Source organism: Xenopus laevis, chromosome 6S (genome assembly GCF_017654675.1).
Source record: "Xenopus laevis strain J_2021 chromosome 6S, Xenopus_laevis_v10.1, whole genome shotgun sequence".
Lineage (NCBI taxonomy): Eukaryota > Metazoa > Chordata > Amphibia > Anura > Pipidae > Xenopus > Xenopus laevis.
The window spans coordinates 83,128,036-83,149,147 of NC_054382.1; the positions used below are offsets into that span (position 1 = coordinate 83,128,036).

The 21,112-nt window shown below is 37.8% G+C and overlaps 1 protein-coding gene across 6 annotated transcripts in view; it reads right to left on the reverse strand.

The window, feature by feature from the left end:
* carmil1.S (capping protein regulator and myosin 1 linker 1 S homeolog) overlaps positions 1 to 21,112 on the reverse strand; it is a 157,788-nt gene that overhangs the window by 66,004 nt on the left and 70,672 nt on the right. For all 6 annotated transcript variants that reach the window (XM_041567768.1, XM_041567765.1, XM_041567764.1 and 3 more), the window contains exons 4-10: positions 14,221 to 14,280; positions 9,913 to 10,034; positions 9,119 to 9,216; positions 8,880 to 8,950; positions 8,724 to 8,797; positions 3,691 to 3,766; positions 1,917 to 2,005 (exon numbers count right to left, since the gene is read on the reverse strand). In XM_041567768.1, coding sequence (XP_041423702.1) covers positions 1,917 to 2,005; positions 3,691 to 3,766; positions 8,724 to 8,797; positions 8,880 to 8,950; positions 9,119 to 9,216; positions 9,913 to 10,001 — 497 coding nt within the window. In that variant the 5' untranslated portion in view covers positions 10,002 to 10,034; positions 14,221 to 14,280. The remainder of the gene's footprint in view (positions 1 to 1,916; positions 2,006 to 3,690; positions 3,767 to 8,723; positions 8,798 to 8,879; positions 8,951 to 9,118; positions 9,217 to 9,912; positions 10,035 to 14,220; positions 14,281 to 21,112) is intronic.

The window sequence follows — 21,112 nt, forward strand, 5'->3', positions numbered from 1 at the left end:
GCATGATGTATTTTAGACCAAACCCTGACAGCAACATTTTGATACACCTGCTGTGCAGAACAGACATACAGTATATATGGCTAAACACATGGATAACCAAATTGCACATTCACAGTAATATAAGGAGTAGATCCCAAACAAAACCAATGGGAGGCATTGGTTGGAATGGATTGACTAGGTAACCCTACTCTGTTCTAATGGATTATCAACAGCAAGCTCCTCCCCCACCCCCTGAAGTTTAGCATTATTTTAGATGGGAAATGTGAATGTATTTTGAGCCAGTTCAAGAACAAAGTGCAGAAGCATCCAACATTTACTATTTATTCATAATCGTTATAACTGAATAATATGTACTGAATATTACTGGGCATGTGCATATGAGAGTGCCCCATTTGCTTATTATGCACGTGTGATGCAGGATAGAGGGAAGCACCGACTGATCTACATCACATGCATATTATTATGGGTGAGTTTTGGCAACCGCTGTGCCTACTTGTGCCTCTAACAAGGTTAGAGTGCTTGATGGGACTTTTCTACTACTATACTACCAATACTACTGCCTGCAATCCCCAGAGTGCATGCACTATTAGCCACCATCTCTAGTATGGGAAACTATTTTTATTTAATGGGTGTCCTTTAGCACAATATTCAGTTGGATTACTATTATAAACAGTAGTTCTGGTTATATAGTGCAAAATCAGTATATAGTTATATGTGCAGAATAGCTGAGAGAATTATGATTATCATATCTTGTATCAAACAGATATAAATCATACCAAGATTTTTTTCACCATTAATTTATTTAATTTATTGATTTAATTTATTGATAAACTTGGATATTTTGTATAAAAACTGTAAAAATTGTACTTGCAAAACAATGTTTGGGGCATATGCATAGCATTTCCAAGGAAGTGATGTTGGGTTTCCTTACCAGATCTCTTTCTGCTTTGCATGCAAATAAGGAGAGGGTCTCCTTATATGAAATGCTTTTCTTGTAAATTAAATTTCCTGGTTCTACATTGGCTCATCAGAAAACTGTGCTCTGAACAGACGAGCCACAGTAAAAGTGAAACCTGTCTGTAGTTGCAGCTATGAGCAACTGCTCTGGCTGTATATTAAAACCCAGTGGGCACATTGTTAGGGTATAGCTTACAGGGTATTGCATGAAAATGGAAATTTAAGGAGCAATACCAGGTTTTCTTCCCAGAATGACCCCAGGTGTCTCACATTTTTCAGGCTTACATAATAAGTACCTACATGTACATAGCGCCTAATATACATACTATATAGCTATAGTTATATGTACCGGTATGTAATAACATTCCAGATAATTTATATTTTCAAACACACAGATAAAACAAGATTTAAGGACACACTATCTGAAAAAAATAAGTTTGTATTTGAGACTGATACATACATTTTATTTGGGACGGATACATAAACATAATGATAGAGTACTTAAGAAAGGTTTACTTAAACCATAAAAAAAAACTATGGTTCCTTTTGTGTTTATAAAATAATACGGCCTACTTCCTGTATCTAATAAAGCAGCAGTTCCATCTGTCTTTTTGACCGAGATTCTAGCCATCCTTATAAACAAAGCATTCAGACATTTGTCAAAGAATCCATTTCTAACATCATGGCCACTCTTATTAGTATTACTTAGAACAGTGAATGAGACAAAAAAAGTGTCAAAAGAGAAATAGAGACCACTCCATGTCTATGTCAAGCTTCATATATAATATATGAAATATATACAGAATGTACGTTCATCAATAGTAAGAGGTGCATAAAGAATTGAATACTAATGTTTGAAAAAAAATATTATATTTGAATATGTTGGCAGTATGCCAACACATAATATGAGAAATTATTAACTACCTCAATAAGCTCAGGTCTAACTGTACGGCACTTACATTCTGAGCCCCGCGTTTTCTAGAACCAATTCTTCCAACCGACTGGACTTGCTTACCACCCGAAGAATCTGATCACAGACATCAGTAGACTGGAATGCAAACATCAAAGAGACAAGGCAATGTGTGGTATCAAATGGACTATTAAGTTGTGCAATTGTGCAATACAATTTACATTCACAATTTACTCACATAAAGAGACACCAAAGGTAACTGGCATGAAACGTAATTTTACTTTCTTAGTGATTTTATGCAAGTTGTAGGCTCTTATGATGGCAATTTACCCATGGGAATTTAAAGGGGGTTTTTAATAAATTAAAGAGTGTAAAACCACTCCGTAACAGAGAGAATAGGAAGTGATTACTTAAAAAGAAGTCAAAAAACAGACAGATTGAAAAAAAGAAATGAAGTATGGCTTATTGTTACTAAGGATGACAATGAGGATTTAAAGGGATTCTGTCATGGAAAAACATGTTTTTTTAGGCATCAATTAATAATGCAACTCCAGCGGAATCCTGCACTGAAATTCGTTTTTCAAAAGAGCTCACAGATTTTCATTATATTTAATTTTGAAATCTGACATGGGGCTCGACATGTTGTCAGTTTCCCAGGTGCAACAAGTAGTCAGGTGACTTGTTCTCTGATAAACTTCAGGAGTGATATCGCCCCCCCAACCTTTCCTTCAGCAGCATATAAACAGAACTATGAGAACGTATAACAAGATAACTGCTCACTGACACAAGATAACAGCTACCTAGTAGATATGAGAATAGCACTCAATAGCAACAATCCAAGTCTGGCAACCCAAGCTGCGACTCCTTTAGAGTTGGGGCAGACTCGGGGAGATTTAGTCGCTTGTCGACTAATTGCCTCTTCTGCGGGGTGACAAACTCCCCGAACTTCCTTCCGCCTGCTTGAATGAAGAATTGCCTGTGCTAATACACTCGCAGCGCTTCGATTTCGGAAGTCGCCCCGAAGTTGCCTCACTAGGAAACTTTGGGCAACTTCGGAAATCTAAGCGCTGCGAGTGCATTAGCGCAGACGATTCTTCATTCAAGCAGGCGGAAGGCAATTGCCCCGGCGGAAGAGGCGATTAGTCACCAGGCGACTAAATCTCCCCAAATCTGCCCATCTGCCCCAATCCTTAGTGAGCAGGAGAAACAATAACCTGTCTGAAAATAATTCAAATATAAAGGGCTGGCTTTTCCTTAAAGCACAAGACCTGGCAAAATGACCTGAGATGGCTACCTACTCACCAATATTACAACTAAAGAAGAAGAATAAAATATTAAATGATAGAATGAGTTATGTACACAGTGTAATTCAGTAATAACAACTATACAATAAAATTCATGACAGAATCCCTTAAACGTTTCTTTAAGGCATGTACACATGCTTGCAACTAACTCGTTTTTTGTGCATTCACTTTGCAGTATGTCAGATTGTAGATTATACATGCCCCTCTAAATTGATGTGGAGATGGGGTGGGCACATAGGAGGTAGACTAAAATAATGTTCCCAAGTCAAATGCAATAGACATATCTTGTAATGTCCAAATGTATCAGCAACATATAGGGGGGAAGAAGAGACTTTTTTTCTAACTGTCTTAGAAGTGTATGAAAATCTTTGGGTGTGGCAGATGCAGGTGATTTTGGCTTCAAAATACAAAATGTGTGTGGTATTACCACCAAATGTTAGTCAACTAACATAAAATATAAAAGAAAAAAACATCCAAGCAAACAGACAGACGCAAATGAAGCATTTTTATTGATATTACCAATTTCAAATCCTTCGATGATAGCTTTGTAAACCATTGATTGTATTCCAGGGCAGCAACGATAGGTATTAAATCTCTATGAAACATAGATAGATATCTCAGTCACAACAACTCATCAGTGAATTTCACTCTACTTAGAATTAACAAACCATGGTACATTTAGTGCTAATGCATGCAGAGTAAAATCACACTGTAGGCTTCACATTGCATTCACAGATATATTCATTTGTATTGGATTGTACAAAACGCTGCACCTGAATGTGAAATAAAGTTAGCCTCAAGAGACACACAATTCATCATTAAAGAAACAATGTTAAAAATGGGTCTATCAACCCCAAATTGTGTCTACAGAAAAAGTTCATAGGTAGCCTTTAGTCCACATATATTACCTGGTACCGTATATACTCGTGTATAAGCCGACCCGCGTATAAGCCGAGGTACCTAATTTTACCTAGGAAAACTGGGAACCTGTATTGACTCGTGTATAAGCCTATACTACACTTTTGCCTGCAGGGTCACATTTTCCTTTCCCGGCACGGCTACATTTTACTAAAAGCTGCTCCCCCCTCCCTCCCTCCCAGACAAAAGCAGCCTCTGTAGTTTCAGGTCTCCCGTGCACGTTTCTTCATACATTCCTTTCCCTCTGTAACACCGCCTCCCACACAGACAGGCACGGGAAATAAAGGGAGACTGACCGTGTATTTGCTCCTTGCCGAACATTCTTTTCTATGCGCTGAGCACTGACACACGCGAGTATAGAAGGTGCTGTTTCAGGTGAATTAGGCTGCTTATGTGACATTTGCGCATTTGTCAGTGCTCAGCGCATAGAAAGGAATTAAGCCTACACTGAACTACATCTCCCATGATCCCTAATCAGCCAGAGGTTAAAAGCCCCACTAGACTAGATGCCTAGTTTGCGTCACATTCGCCCCAATAGCCATGAAACTGTCTGACCTTTCAGAGCCTCCTGGAGCCGGTCGACGTCCATTGCCGGAAGAAGAGGGTGTCACACACACACCGGCTGCCTCCCATTGCTCCTCGCTCTCAGCCCCATCCGTAATCGCTTCCTCCGTCACAGTGAGGGAAACCCACAGGAGGGAACGAGGTCCAGTCCCCTGCCTCCGGTGACCATGCTAAGCGAACTGAGATCCCAGAAGCCGCCGCGCAATAATGGCGCTCGTGACGTCACCAGAAGGAGAGGCTGGAGTAGGCAGCGGCTTGTCTGCTACTGGGCACGAGCACGCAGCAGCAGGGGAGAGACTCGGTACTGAGACCCGCGTATAAGCCGAGGTAGACTTTTTCAGCACATTTTCAGGGCTTATACGCGAGTATATACGGTAAGTCAAAATCTGATCAATGCAGTTATGATTTTTTTAAGAGATGCTAATGACAATACAATTCAGTCAGAGGCTGTACCTCCTGCAGTCCTGTCCCTCTTAGGGTACGACTACATGGACGATTTCCACGCAATCTAACGCACTGCGCAAAAACACAGGCGTCACGTCGCATGTGACAGAAATAAGGTAAGTAATAGTATTGTCGGATGGAGTCGCAGACGCTTCGTCTGCATCTGACTGTCGTGTCGTGTTGGATCAATGATGCCACTTCATCCGACATTTCCATTACTTACCTTATTTCTTTCGCATCAAACATGACGCCTGCGTTTTTGTGCACCTCGTCGGATCGCACGGAAATCGTCCATGTAGTCCTACCCTTACATTCCAAGTAGTTTAAAGAACAGTCACAATTGCCAGGGAGGAATTTGGTTGGGCCTTGCTAGGCATTATCAGGTGCTACAGGCATTACAGCGGAATGATTACGGTGTGGAAATTAGGAGGATGTGAAACCTTAAAGGGATACTGTTGTGGGAAGACATGTTTTTTTTCAAATTGCAGCAGTTAATAGTGCTGCTCCAGCAGGCTTTTGCACTGATATCCATTTTTCAAAAGAGAAAACTGATTATTTAATATTTAATTTTGAAATCAGACATGGGGCTAGACATATTGTCACTTTCCCAGGTGCCCCCAGTCATTTGACTTTTGTTCAGATAAACTTCAGTCACTCTTTACTGCTACACTGAAGGTTGCAGCAGTAACCTTCAGTGAGTGATATCACCCCTCCCCCCCATCAGAACAATGGGAAGGTAAACAAATAACAGCTCCCTGGTAGATATAAGAACAGCACCCAATAGTAAAAATAAATGGCCCACTGAATGGTCCAATGAAGCCTTGCAGGAAGTAATCAAATAAAATTAAATTAATAAAAATTGTGACAAATTGTCCCCATAGACTTAGAGCATCAGACCAGGATGTGTGGTAGTTGATGCAGTTACTATGATATTGAGTTTGTTTGTTCTTCTCTGACTGTGTGTTGTTTTTTTTTATACTTTGAAAACACATTAGCTGGCTCCTCAAAAAATGGAATCTAGGATGAGAATGAGATAGGAATCTTAAACTGTAAATTACAGTTGGGAAGGTCTGAAGTGTCTAATTAACAATCGAATATAAACCCAATGAAAATGCATCAGCACTATATAAGTAATACATATTGTTATTAAAAAAGAAAAAAAGTATGCTGTGTTGCACACTATTTTGTTCAATTGTCATGCTCTATGCTAAAGCAATATAAACAAAAGCTAACTAGCTTGGGTATGGTAAAGGAAACTACAAATTACAAAATGTAATCACTAAACACTGAAGCAAACAGCTGGTTTCTCAAAAGCATTAAAAGCAACCTTCCTGCAGAGCCTTCTAATCCTAATGTGTTCGCCCAAGATAGATCAGCTGTGGCAGGGAGCTTTAATATCTTCATCAGCACATGCACAGCATACAAATACCCTTATCTTAAGGAAGATTCAACAGAATGGGAGTTTCTGATGGTGTTTGGAGGAAAGGAATGCTACATAGATTCTCCTAATTAGGTAAAAAAACATATTTAAACTGCCAAGCACACAAAACAAAATACCAATAGATATGCTCACATCATGGCATCACACGTGTCAGTTATATTATAATTTGGCAGGAAAAGTAATAATTCAGAAATCGGAAAGCACCCAATTTGCTAATATGCTGTTATTTATAATAGCTAAAGAATGCATTAAAAATTATGAATACCATTACTTTGCTATTCTAGCAATATAAATCATATTTTGTCTGGTGTGGAATCAGTATCACCTCACTTGTATTTGTAGGTCACATGTATGTTTGATGTATATACCCTTTTGTTGTAAAGCACTGCAGAATATAATGGTGCTATAAAAGTACATGTTAATAACAATAATCAGACTGCTACAACCTTTACAGTCTTTTCACCTGCCTTTCGAATATAGCGGGGTAACGGAACTAGCCTCCCATGGACATTATTGATGGCATGCACAATGTTTCCTGCCTTTTGCTGGCCCCAAGGGGGTGCAGGACACCTCTGGTAGTTACACTACTTTAAGATACTTGCAGTAAATACAGTGGAGCTTATGGCATGGCTCAACTTATTAAAGTGCATACATGGACATGTTCTATAATCTGGTTTAGAGAAGAAATAGGCAAAATTCCAGTTGTTTCGAAGTAGGATGCCCATCTCAGTACAGGTATGGGACCTGTTATCCAGAATGCTCGGGACCTGGGGTTTTCCGGATAACGGATCTTTCTGTAATTTGGGTCTTCATGCCTTATGTCTACTAGAAATTCATTTAAACATTAAAAAAAAAAAACAATAGGCTGGTTTTGCTTCCAATAAGGATTAATTATATCTTAGTTGGGATCAAGTACAAGCTACGGGTTTATTATAACAGAGAAAAAAGAAATAATTTTTAAAAATTTGGATTATTTGGATAAAATGGAGTCTATGGGAGTCATTCCATAATTCAGAGCTTTCTGGATATAGGGTTTCCAGATAAGGGATCCTATACCTGTACTATTTTACTAACCAATCGGAGACACCCCTGGAACTTGCAGCTCTAATAAAAATCACAGTACAGAAAATACTGGCTCTTTTTTTGTATGTGTGAAAGCATACAATAAGGAAAAGCTCTGAAGGAACAGAAAATAAAACCAGTACAAGAAATAACACCTGTTTTTTAAATTACACAAGTGATTGGTTGCTATGGGCTAATAGATCAGGTGCAAGCTTTGCAGTTTTTATTACATTACCCACTGGGGAGGTACATTTATCAAGGGTCGAATTTCGTATTCATGTTTTTTAAAACTCCCATAAATTCGACAATTCGAAATTTGTTAATAAAATCGAATTTTTTTAAACTCGGACAAATTTAAACGATCCGAAAAATTTGAATACAATTCGATTCAAATTCGATCAAACTCGATTCGAGTCCAAATTGATCCCTGGGCCTCTCCCATTGACTTAAACAGCAATTTGGCAGGTTTTATGTGGCGAATAGTCGAATACGAGTTTTTAAAGGGTCAGAGAATGATAAATCTCAAGAATTGGATTCAATTTTTTTTTAAAAAAAACTCGAATTGAATTTGTTTTACTCCCTGGTCGAATTTGACAGTTTTGACCATAAAAACAAATTTCAAATTTGAATTTCAAATTCTCAATTCGACCCTTGATAAATCTGCCCCATACAGGCACATTTATCAAAAGTCGAATTTCAAATTCATGTGAGTTTTTAAAAACGCCCCTAAACTCCTATAAATTCAAAATTCAACCAACTGAAATTTATGAATTAAATATACCCAAAAACTCGAATCTAATTCAATTCAAGTTTTTTCACCGAAAAAAACTTGAATGTCAGGAAGACTGCAAACAACTCCAAATTGATCCCTGGATGTCTCCCACTGACTTAAACAGCAATTCAGAAGGTTTTAGGCGGCGAATAGTCAAATTCGAGTTTTTAAAGAGCTAGAGTGTGATAAATCTCAAAAACTGAATTCAAACTTTTGAAATTATAATAAAATTTGAATAACTCCCTAGTTCAAAAATTCAAATTTTCAATTTGACCCTTGATAAATCTGCCCCTAGTGTATGATTTTAATCATTTATCCCCTTTTGAATGAAGCATGGATTAAACATTTTACCTATGATCGAGATGGCTGAAGTCTTGCAAGTTTAACTCCCTGGTATCTTGTGTTAAATATATTGTGTCCACATCCTATAAATAAAAGGAACAGAATGTAATTAGGTTGTTACTGAAGAGAAATCCACTCTTGAAACCTTGAAAGAATTATGCTTACCCACTGCACTTCGTCTCTGTACGGCAACCCTAGCCAATCGCAGACACATGCGTACATCTGGGAAAAACCCCCTAGTGGAAAAATGCCAGAGAAATAATTACTTGGTGGTATGTTTGCTTGAGCCCTACAGTTATGCTATTCAGCCTTCTACAAATGGCAGGTTAAAATCCATCATTTGAAATCCATTTACAGTACACTTTTTCAATCATTATTATTAAATTACCATTCTAGTCACATACCACATGGGCCTACTTCTGTCACAGTGTGGCTGTCCCACAGAGCCTGCAGATTTGCTAGTCTGTCTGGCGGTTCCATGGTTACCTTTTTTATAATTTTCCTGAAATAAATGCAAAGGAAAATCCACTTCTTTTCAACTGTTTGATGTACATGTACCACTGTTTAAATCATTACTGAATTAATTATTAAGCTCTGTCATTATAAATATCATAAAATGCTTTATTACATTTCTGAACTCAGTATGAACAGTAGATTGCAAAGAACTTTCACTTCACAGAAGACATGCATATTTTTGGCCCTATTTTTTCTATATCTTCAATGCAATTTTTTCAATCTTTTGTTATTGTTTCATACTGTCTTACTAAGGTGTGTCCAAGTGGACAGCTGCAACCACCGTGTTCTACATTTTAGAGATAAATAGGTTGCACATGGTCTCTAAGCTTTAATTATTAGGCTGGTGTTCCAAAAACTGACTTGTGTTCTCTTGTAGGAATCGTCAATATTTATTTGACTCATGAGGCTTCAAAAGGTTGTTAATCGTCAAAACAGTTATTTTATTTACAGTATTTCTGGTGAAAACACCTGAATTGAATACTTTTATCAACTGCTTTCTACTTAATATTCTTGACTGTTTTATCTAATGTTGAAATTTAATTTTTCATGTCTTTCTGGAGCATCTCTGGGAGAGGGGTACATTGTTCTAATGTCATGCAAAGTTCCTGTAGAAGAGGCTGACATTATTTCTTGAACCAAAGGTTGCACCCTCCATGGTTTCTAATTAATTAATTTTTCTTACACTGGTGACAATCCTGGAAATATCTTTCGAAGACATGTGCCTACATGGGCTACAACTTCATTTACATCTTCTGAGGAAGACATCTTCATTGACAAGTTGCATTTTTCAGTTTCAACCACCAGCTGAAAGACACATGTTTAAGAATAGAGGCATTGATATGCAAAGGAATACTGCAACTTAGCTACCTGGGCACAGTCTCACAAAATATCATAGGTTAAAAATCCTACTGTTCTTTCTTACTGAAATTGGTGCTACCCAATAAGTATAGCATTTTCTACCAATAGAGTTTGATCTAGTCACAACAGTATCGTGTTGTTTAGAAACCATAGCCTTAGGTTACTCTTTATTTATCATTATAATCAATGTAACTTGAGGGATGTACAGGCATGTCAATTCAACTGACAGTAGCCACCCTCATTTAAACCTCCTCATCTGGTCACGCACAGAAATAACCATTTTTTCCTGATCCCCTGAGAAACGTAAAATGGGGGTTCTACTGTAATTTGCTTAAAATGGACTCTTAGGAGATGGTGTCCTGTAAGTTGGAGGTTTTTAGATAACAGGTTGAAAGGGATCCCTTACCTGTGGGGAATGCCTTTAAAAGTTGTTTGTACAGCTTTATTATTTTGCCAAAATCGTGCTAGCAGCAGAGAGCCATTTCACTTACTCCTGGCTGCTTTCTCAGGCTGTAGGAGACTGAACTGTTGAATGACAGACAAGGGTGATTCTGGCCTTTCTGCTGCCTGAGGGCGAAAGCATGGCAATGCACCCCCTGTGCCACGCCCCCACACCACGTCAGGAATGAAATTTTATATTGTATCGTGAATTTTATAAAAAATAAATAAATAAAAGGCTACTAGAAAATGAGGTGTATTCCAACAAGGCACTGCTTCCATATGACTGAATGCTGTGGCAATAATGCCCTACCCTTGACTTTCGTATGAAATAATGCCTATTATTTATTTAGAAAATTTCCCAAAAATGGCAAATTAAAACTTTTTTTAAAAACAACTTTTTTTTTTTTAGCAATGATTTTATTTGTAAAAGATTTCCATTCACAAAACACTATTCATTTCTCTCCTTCTATCTTATTCGAACGGGCAAACAGAAGTAAAACAGAGCTGTGTCATGGGACCAAACAGACAGCAACAATCAGCACAAGAATTCCAGAATAACGTACTATAAATGGGTATTTTTACTGTCAGTCATTAAGGCAGCCTGTCTAGCAAATCAAGACTTTGGGGAATAGTCTCAAAATAAAATGATTTTGTTGGAGGTGAAAATATAAAACGCCAAACACTGCTAGGTCTTCTGTTGTTTGTTGGAAGCCAAGAGAACTGAATGAGATTTGCATATTTTAGCATTTTCATCTTCATCATTATCATCCTATGTATTACTTGTTTCTACTGAGAAAGACTGACTAGACAACATTTTGTAGGAAGAGATAGGAGTAAATGCTACATATGGTTAGATTAAAATACACAAGGCACACAGACGAATTCAGTTTTAAGTACCGTTGTCTTTCCATTGGTTTATTTCAGAACAGAAGTAATGTCGATAGAAAACAAAAAGTTCACAGAGCATTAATTAAAGTATAACAAAGGCTACCAAATTGGGGTAATTTGGGCAGCAATCAAAAGGTAGAATTCTGGTGTTCACTGCTTAATTGCAGAGTTCCAGGCGACTGAAATATATAAAAGGGATTTATGTTTCATACATCTTTAAAGGAGAACTAAGGCTAAACTAAAGAAGAAGGCTAGAAATGTTGCACATTATGTTTTGAGCTTCTAAACCAGCCAAAGGCAACCACAGCCCTTTAGCAGTAAAGATCTGTGACTCCAAAGATGCCCCCAGTAGCTCCCCATCTTCTTTTCTGCTGATTCACTGCACATGCTCTGTGCTGTTGTCTGTTGCTGAGCTTAGGGATTGCCTCAAAATATACAATTCACATATGGGGGAATGTAATAAAAGTCTGTAACGGTTGTGCGAACAAATTTTTCTTTTGCGCAAATCTAATATTTTTGTGAATTAGGAAACTGTTTAGTGACCTCTTCCAACAGTGGAAGAAGATTTGTGGATTTTATATTTTGCCCCGTTGCGCAGTGAATGTAATAAAACTTCTTACTGAAAAAGTTTGCTCCAAAAGATTAGGACCCCTTCGACACTTATTAAAAGTGGGCACAAAGCGCAATTAAAATTCAGTTTTTAATAATAACAACAGTTTAAGGAAGAATACTACATTGCAAAATGCGAATTTTTATTTTTATATGTGCAAATTGTTTTGCTATTTGCAACTTTTATTACATTCCCCCAATAGAATATAAATGTCATACTATAAGGTTGTTTAGTAATTAATAAAGATAACTAGAGAGGTACATTTCCTGAAGAAAATGTGAGTGGTGCTTGCCGTGGCAAAACTCAGGCCCAAATCTGATTGGCTGTTGTTGCCCCGCCCCTTTTTTTCCTAATTGTGAACCACAGTCACTCAGTGACTAACATACCAAAGTTTGGGAATGCTGTCATTTAATGTGTAAAAATGGCAGCATTTCTATTTTTTTCTATTGAAAATCAATGAATGAAATTTGATTGGTTGTTGGTGGCTCCGCCCACTTTTTCTAAACTTGAAGTGGAAACCCCCAGCGACCACATTTGTGATATTCAAGGTCCCTGACATCAATACTGAGAGAATGGCAGCCTTCTTAATTTTTCCCATTAAAACCAATCAAAGAAATCTGATTGGTTGGTTTTGGCTCCACCCACTTTTCTTAATTTTAATCCCAGTCCCCCAGTGACCAACTGTGCCAACTTTGAGGAGGCTGCCATTAACCGTCTAAGAGCGGCAGCAGTTTAAAATTTTCCTATTTAATTGAATGGCTGAAATTTGATTGGCTGTTGTAGACTCTGCCCACTTTTTGTAAATTTTGGCTGCAGTCACCCAGTGACCCACGGTGCCAAGTTTGGGAGCTCTGGCTTTATTACTGTGAGAATTACAGCTGTTTACATTTTCTCATTGAAGTCAATAGGGAAAATCTGATTGGTTGTTTGCGGCTCCGCTCACTTTTTTGGGTCCCCAAAATAGGACAGAAAAGTCACAACACCCCATTCCCGAATAAGCTGAACGGTTTGACACCTCATTCATGGGTCTGCGACAAACTAATTATTCGATAAATTCCCCATTATAAGTCAATGGTGCAAATTTGGGGACCTCTCCTGCCCCGGGGGTAAAACTTATACCCTCGTGTGGGGTATCATCTGACACAGGTCGCAAACCTCTTCAAATGTGGTAAATTTAACGTTTCTACAAGATTCCCTCTCTGCGCTAGAATCCGTCAAAAGTTGGCCTCAATGTTAATCTATGGGACTTTTCGGGGTGGTTAATTGCCCCCGCAAGGGGCAATTAACCACCCACCCCTTAGAAAAGTCATACCACCCCATTCCCGATTAAGCCGCACGATTTGACACCTCATTCATGGGTCTAGGACAAACGGTGCGGGACTAGTTACGCGCCAAACTTTCATACGGAAGAAGAATAAAAATAAGTTTGCAAGATAACAGTAGTGATGCTTTGCTTCGCAAGCACCACTAATTAGTACATGACAGCACAGAAACCAGTGCAACTAGCATCAGAATTTCATAATCAGCCTTGTAACATCAGTTTATATTACAGACCAACTTCAGTTTCTGCTTCATAATTTTGAACGGCCCCTTAGCTTAGCTTCTCAACAGCTGCTCAGAGCCCAATGAGCATGTGAGTGTCACATTTTCCAAGATGGTGACCCCCTGTAACAAGTTTGAAGTCCTGGATCATTGCTGCTATTGAGGCTAAAATTTTAGGCTGGTGCAATAAGCTCAGTATGTTAAAAATTGCATTTTTAGCCATATTCATTTTTAGGGTTTCGTTTTTATTTGAGACACAACATGCAGTAGTCCTGTGAGTACAAGCAAAACAAGAATGGGCTTGCTTAACACATGCATTCCAGTGTGGGTGGAACACATTAAAACGTAAAATGTTATAATCCATTCAAAAATTAATAAAATTGGCGCAAACAGAGATGGAACGCACAATGTTTTATTATGTCAGGCATCCCAAATTTCTTATGTCAGAAAAGACAGCCTGACACACAATGATTCTACTGCTGCAAGAAACTCTACTCACACAATTTCAAACCATTCCAATTATCTATAATTGCCCAAAGCTTAAAACCGCCTGTCAAGCTACACAAAGAGTATGCCACTTAATACTGAAGTAGTCATTAATTTTTTTTTCATGGCCCCAAATGCCAATTAATTTAGGAAGCAAATACTTACATGGCCGGGTTTACTGCAAACCACCCCTTGAATTTCCAGGTAACTGAAGGTTAGTTCAAGCTGTTAAAGAAAAACACAGTTTAATGTTGAAAATGCAGCAGTAACCAAATAAGCTGTCAATATAATAAAAGGTTGTGAATTCTTTGGATAAATATTTGAGCTTATGTAAAAAAAAGGTGATATATATATATATATATATATATATATATATATATATATATATATATATATATATATATATATATATATATATATATATATATATATATATATAACAACATACCGGTGCACTCAAAAATCCTCAGATAGTTACTGCTTCAGGACTTCCTGAAGACGGCTTGAGTTTAGAGCCGAAACGTCGAAATAAAGATATTCTATTTTTGTACACTTGGAACAAGTCCTGTGAGTGCGGTTCTTTTTGCAGCTCTATATATATATATATATATATGTATATATATATACACGCAAAGGCAATCTTGTTAAGGTAATGGATAATTAACTCTGCCAACCTAAGGGGGGGAAAGATGGTCTTCTGAAGAATCATCTATCATCATCATGTCTGTGTAAAAACACAAACTCTTTTACATAAGCGTGAGGTCTTATGGATTTTATATTTACAGACACACATACCGTTGGAGATTTTAATTTTTATTTTAATTTTGTTGATGTGACTTGCTTTGTATGATCTGGAATTTTGTGTTCAGTGGCATAACAACATATACTGCAGACCCTTGGCCTGGGCATCAAGAGGGCCAGACCATAGGATCTGCAGTATCATTTTCCCTTCCCCCAACTGCACTCTTCACAACAGCGAATCGGTACCCTCCACCATTTAATTCACACTGAAAATAAGCCCAGGGGGATGGGCTGGGGAATTGGGTCAGCAGTTTATTAGGGAAATAGGGACAGCATGGGGACAGGCAAGTAGGTTCTCTCAAAATTACATTGAGGTATTCAAAATACCTGCTGATATGGAAAGATTACTATATAGAAACATAGAACATATGCCTTATTCACAAGTAGATCATTCGAGAGGACCAAGTATCCATTGAGATAAGCAGAAAAGACTGGGAATGTCTTAGAATGAGCTTTTACATTGAAAACTGTAGTAGTACAGGTATGGGATACATTACAAATTCGGTGTGTCAAAAAAAAACGTTACGCATCAAAATTGCCACTCTGCAAAATTATGCGGACGCCTGTCGACTTTAATGCATTTTCTCAAAAGAGTCTCGCGTGTAAAAATTGTTGAGCGCATAAAAATTGTCATGTGTCAGAATTATTCGCCAATTGACTTTAATGCATTCGGACAAAAAAAGTTGCATGTATAAAAATTTTCGCTAGCGTCAAAATTATTTTGACGACCATTGTGTTTCTCGAATTTTTCGAGTTTTGCAAATTTTTCAGCGAAGCACCCCACATACTTACCCGCTTGGACCGGCTACCCGACCCATACCTTTTCCGCAACCTGATGACCATCAAGAAACAGGAAGTGCTGTCATTGTAAACCGTTAGTGACATCATTAGAAGTAGGCATGATCAGAAAAAAAGGAGTAAAACAGGAAGCGCTGTCATTGTAAACCGGAAGTAACATCATTAGAAGTAGGTGTGGTCAGAAAAAAAGGAGAAAAACTCGCTATTGAGAAAACTCCCGACCCGCAAACCCGGAGAACCACGGACCCGCATCTATACCCACTCCCGAAACTTCTACCTGCAACCCGCAGGGTACCGCAGATTTTTGCGGGTAACCTGCGGGTACCTGACATGCTGCAAGACTATACCACTCTCCCATCCCTTCACTTTGATCTTCTCTGCACCTTTCTCTAAGGGCAACAGCACATGGGGTTGATAAAATGCTCAGAATGATACCTCAATCTTTTCCACTGCAATTGCATGACCCTGCCTAATAAAAATCACGTACGATTGCCCTAACCACCTCCCTATCTCCCTAACTTTGCAACACAAATGTACATGATGCAAACTAGACACAAAGTAAAGTACAATGTAATTAAATTGTGATTCTAAGGCATTATATTTATAGGGGATGTCAGTATGAAGCAGAAAACGTAACAAAGACAAACTGTAGGATAGGTTCATAAAACAAATGGTACCTTGCACAGAAAATCACATTGGTGCCATGATTTTCCCCTACTGCAATACTATGATTTAAATAAGCAGTCCAGTTTTAATGCTAACATTTTAACTGCTGCATTGCCTGGGTCCTGCCAGTAGTCATTATATTCAACCTGTGCTTGCATACACACTCAAAAAAAAGCAGGCAGGTTAATTGGCTCCTGATAAAACTGTCCCTAGTGTAAGTAAGTGAACGTGAGTGACCTCCATTAGGGAAGGGACTAAAGTGAATGTATAATTTCCAAATAATGAAGTAGCACTATATAAATAGGATAGGTATAATAAGATTTGATGCTCTGCCTAATGAAACATGTATTTGGATTAAAATTGTAATATGCCTCTTCATAATGTTATTAAACTAAGCTTGGACGACAAGCATTCAGAAATAGAACTAAAACAAAAGAACAAAGCATGCAATTTAAAAATCGGCTAATACTCTGAACTAAAGATCTGGCTGTACCTAAAGCTGGCCACAGATGTAAAGATCCGATCGTACGAATCAATGTACGATCGCACTTTTCCATCTCCCGACCTGCCACTAACCATTCAGATCAAAGTCTTACTATTCCGACCAAATAAAGTAGTTAAAGAACAGATCAGCCGATGTTCTGCCCCTGACAGCAATTATACGATAGACAAAGCTGGTGACAGTCTCCCACTGAAAATCGTACGATCGGCAATACACGCAGAGATATTATCGTCAGCCGCCAATTTTCTAACCTGTCCATTCAACCAAATGACCGATCTCCGCTGGACGAAAAATGAAGGGACTCTCCAAACACGTTCCGAAAATCATACGAATCCTCGATTCGTACGATGAGATCTTTGCGTCTGTGGCCAGCGTTACACTATGTTGTGATCTCTTTGCAAACTTTACCTGTACAAACTCAATTCTGTGACAGTAGAAATGCAAACAATGAACTGCACAAGGGCATGCAAGTTGCATTCAACTTTGCACAATTCCTTTGGCATCTGGCACAAAATGATTACAATGAGAATACAATGGATGCATTGCAGGTTAAAAACACAATAAACAGAGTCAAAGAGTTAACATGATGCAGATATAGTACACAATACATTTAAATGGGATCTAATCACAAAACATTTATAGATGTAAACTAACTTACTTTTACAATATACATTCATTTTCTATATTTAGCGGTTTCTATGACCGCTGAGTATCAGCAGTGTATGTTGGTATGTTAGTAACATTAGGGTTAACGGACTATACAAGGATGTGCATAGACTGGATTGCTGACACTCTGACATTCAACAATAGCTGGTATTGGCAGCAACACCCAAAAACTGCTAATATCTCAGAAACCACTAAAACAGATAATTAGGGGCAGATTTATTAAGGGTAGTAAATTCGAATTTGAATTTTGGAATTAAATTTTTGGTCAAAACTCACAAATTGAATTGGGAATAATCCAAACTCAATTCATATTTGAGATTTATCAAACCTTTACCCTGGGAACAATTCAAATTTGACTATTCGCCACCTAAAACATGTCGAGTTCATGTAAAAGTCAGTGGGAGAGGTCCAGTGACCCATTTGAAGATTTTAATAGCCTTCCTGACATTCGAGTTTTTTTCGGATAAAAAACTCGATTCGAGTTTTCAAGTCTGTAATATTCAATCGAGTTTTAGACGTTCACATTTTTTCTTAAATAACCTCCCATTCAATGTACACTTTAGTTTATTAGAGTAAAAAAAAAATCACATGAATTCAAGATTTTGATTTCATAAATGGGCCTCCCCATGTAAACTGTAATAGTACTTAGAGGTCAATTGAGAAAGTTTAGATCATTCTATTTTTAGCTTTAGATCTCCTTTATTAATGAGCAAAGGCAAATAAATCATGCTTCACATGTACAAATTATGCACACACTCATTCCCATTATTTTTCTATACACAGATTAGCAGCTCTGGGTTATGCTGGCCTTTGCTGATTATGTAATTGGTTAGTTCCCCTTTTAAATAACTTTGCTACGGAGAGTATCACTGAAAAATCACATGTAGTTTTTAAGTTTGAAAAATATATATTTTTTTTAATTCCGCAAGTAAGAACCAGTTTTGCATTTCAGTTGCTATCTAGGGTTCTTGATCCTAGCAACGCGGATGAAACAATGACACATTTTTTGTTAAAAATAGATGGAACGGTTTTATTTTTTTCTTACATTTGAATAAGCAAATTAGGATTCCGTTTTAGTTTGGTATTAAGTGGAATCCTTTGTGGAGGATTTAGAATCAAAAGCCAAATACAATAGATTTGAATTCTGTGCATTCCTAATTATTATACATTTTAAATCACTGTTCTGAATAATGTAAACTTTAATGCTTCTTTTGCATAGGTTATATACATACTGTATTTTTTTTACTATGTTGCCAAGCAAAGGCACAAACAGATGTTGAGGCTGAATGATGTGTTGCCATAAGGGAATACTGACACTTCATAGGCCATATAAATCACAGGTTTTTTTGTTTTTGTTTTTTTTACTATGTTGGCAAGCAAAAACACAAATAAATGTTGAGGTTGAATAATTTGTTGGCATAAGGGAATACTGACACTGGTATATTCATAGGCAGCATAAATTGGGCCTCAATTATACCTTAACATAATGTAAAGAAGACTAAAATTGATATTTAAAGGGGAACTCCACAAAAACATAACTTAAGCTTTTTGAACTTTTTAACCCTTTAAGTGCCACAGAACGTAGAATCTACGTTCTGAGGCAAAGTAACTTGAAATGCCACAGAACGTAGATTCTACGTTCTGCAGCATTTCCCCCAGGCCAGGAAGCGATGCGCAAAAAAAACCGGCGCATCGCTTCTAACAGGCACAGATCCCCCTAGGCAACGAGCAGAGGCAGTCCACTTACCGGATCCCTTCGTCGATCGTCGCAGGCAGCCAATGGGAGCAGTGGAGACCACGAGGAGCACACTGATGACGTCTCCACTGCTCCCCCTATAAATAACTCCCCCCAACTGTCACACCTTCCCTCCTGCTGCGAACTTATGGTTGCTGGAGTTCCCCCTGCTGCCTGTCTGAGCTTTGATCGCTGGATTGGTCGCCTGGATTGCCTGGATTCAACATTGTGAGCTGAACTGCACCTCTCTACACCCTTTACTTTACATATTCTCTCTAAAAAAAAAAAATCTTTTTTTTTTCTTTTTTTTTCTTCTGTCTTTGGCCTTAGCACACTTACAGGCAACTTTGCCAAGCTCACACTCACACTCCCACACTCCCACACTCACACACACACACTCACACTTACACACTTACTTTCTTACTTTTTATCTCTACTTATTTTTTACTTTGATTTCTTTAGTCATTTGTCTTTATTTGTTGCTCAAACTTTATTTCTGCTCTGATTTGATTGCGTTTTACTGTTTTTTGGCCATTTTCATCATTGGTTTGTGATTTTATTGCACTTTTATTGCGCTATTACTTGTTTTGTTCTCATCCGTTTCTGTTTGCAGTGACGCTGGTGGATCTAGATTTCTGACCACCGATTTCACTCCAATAACTTCATTTTATTGCTTTTAGTGATTTTATTACGTTTATTCTTTATATTTTTCTTTACTGCTGGTTTAGTTTTCTAGAAAAGTTTTCCCCTACCCAAATAACTGTTCACTGTATTGCTTTTGGTGGTTTTATTACGTTTACCCTTTGCATTGTTCTTTGCTGCTAGTTTAGTTCCCCAAAAAACTTTCCATTTGCAGTGACGCTGGTGGATCTATAGTTCTGACCACCAATTTCACTCCAATAACAGTTTTTTTATTGCTTTAGCTGTTTTTACTGCTTGCTTAGTTCCCCCGAAAAAGTTCCCTTTGTAGGTCACTAGTGAATCTAGGACCCTTGACCGCTGATTTTAGTGTATTCGCTGTTCTTTTATTGCTTTGAGTAGTGTTGCATTTTAGTGATTTTTCAGGAGTTTTCTTTGCACTGTTTATTGCACACTTTATTGCTTGTTTAGTGCCCCAAAAGATAGTTCCCTTTGCTGTGACACCATTTAGTGGTCTTATTCTGTTTTCTGATTTTAGGTGATTGTTCCAGAAAGTCAGGGATTACGTGGATTGTAAACTGTGCCATATCTTTATTCCATAGCATTCCATAAGGTTCATTTGTTCAAGCTCAAGGTTTTTTCCTTCTGCTTGTTTGTATTGGTCATATCTTGCTGCCTTGCTTTTTTTTTCTTCTTCTGGTTGTTTCTGTTAGCAGGGGTTAACTGTTGGTCATATCTTGCAGCCTTGCTTTTTTTTTTTCTTCTGGTTGTTTATATTAGCAGGGGTTAACTGTTGGTCATATCTTGCTGCCTTGCTTTTTTTTTTTCTTCTGGTTGTTTCTGTTAGCAGGGGTTAACTGTTGGTCATATCTTGCTGCCTTGCTTTTTTTTTCTTCTGGTTGTTTATATTAGCAGGGGTTAACTGTTGGTCATATCTTGCAGCCTTGCTTTTTTTTTTTCTTCTGGTTGTTTTATATTAGCAGGGGTCTCAGTCATCTTGCTGTCTTGCTTTTTTTTTTTTTTTATTCTGGTTGTTTCTGTTAGCAGGGGTTAACTGTTGGTCATATCTGGCAGCCTTGCTTTTTTTTTTTCTTCTGGTTGTTTATATTAGCAGGGGTCTCAGTCATCTTGCTGGCTTGCTTTTTTTTTTTTTTTTCTTGTGGTTGATTGTATTAGCTTTTTTTTTTATTTGTTTGACTTGCCTATTGATTCTTAGCCTTGTAGTTGTCTGTAAATTTCTGGCACAATGG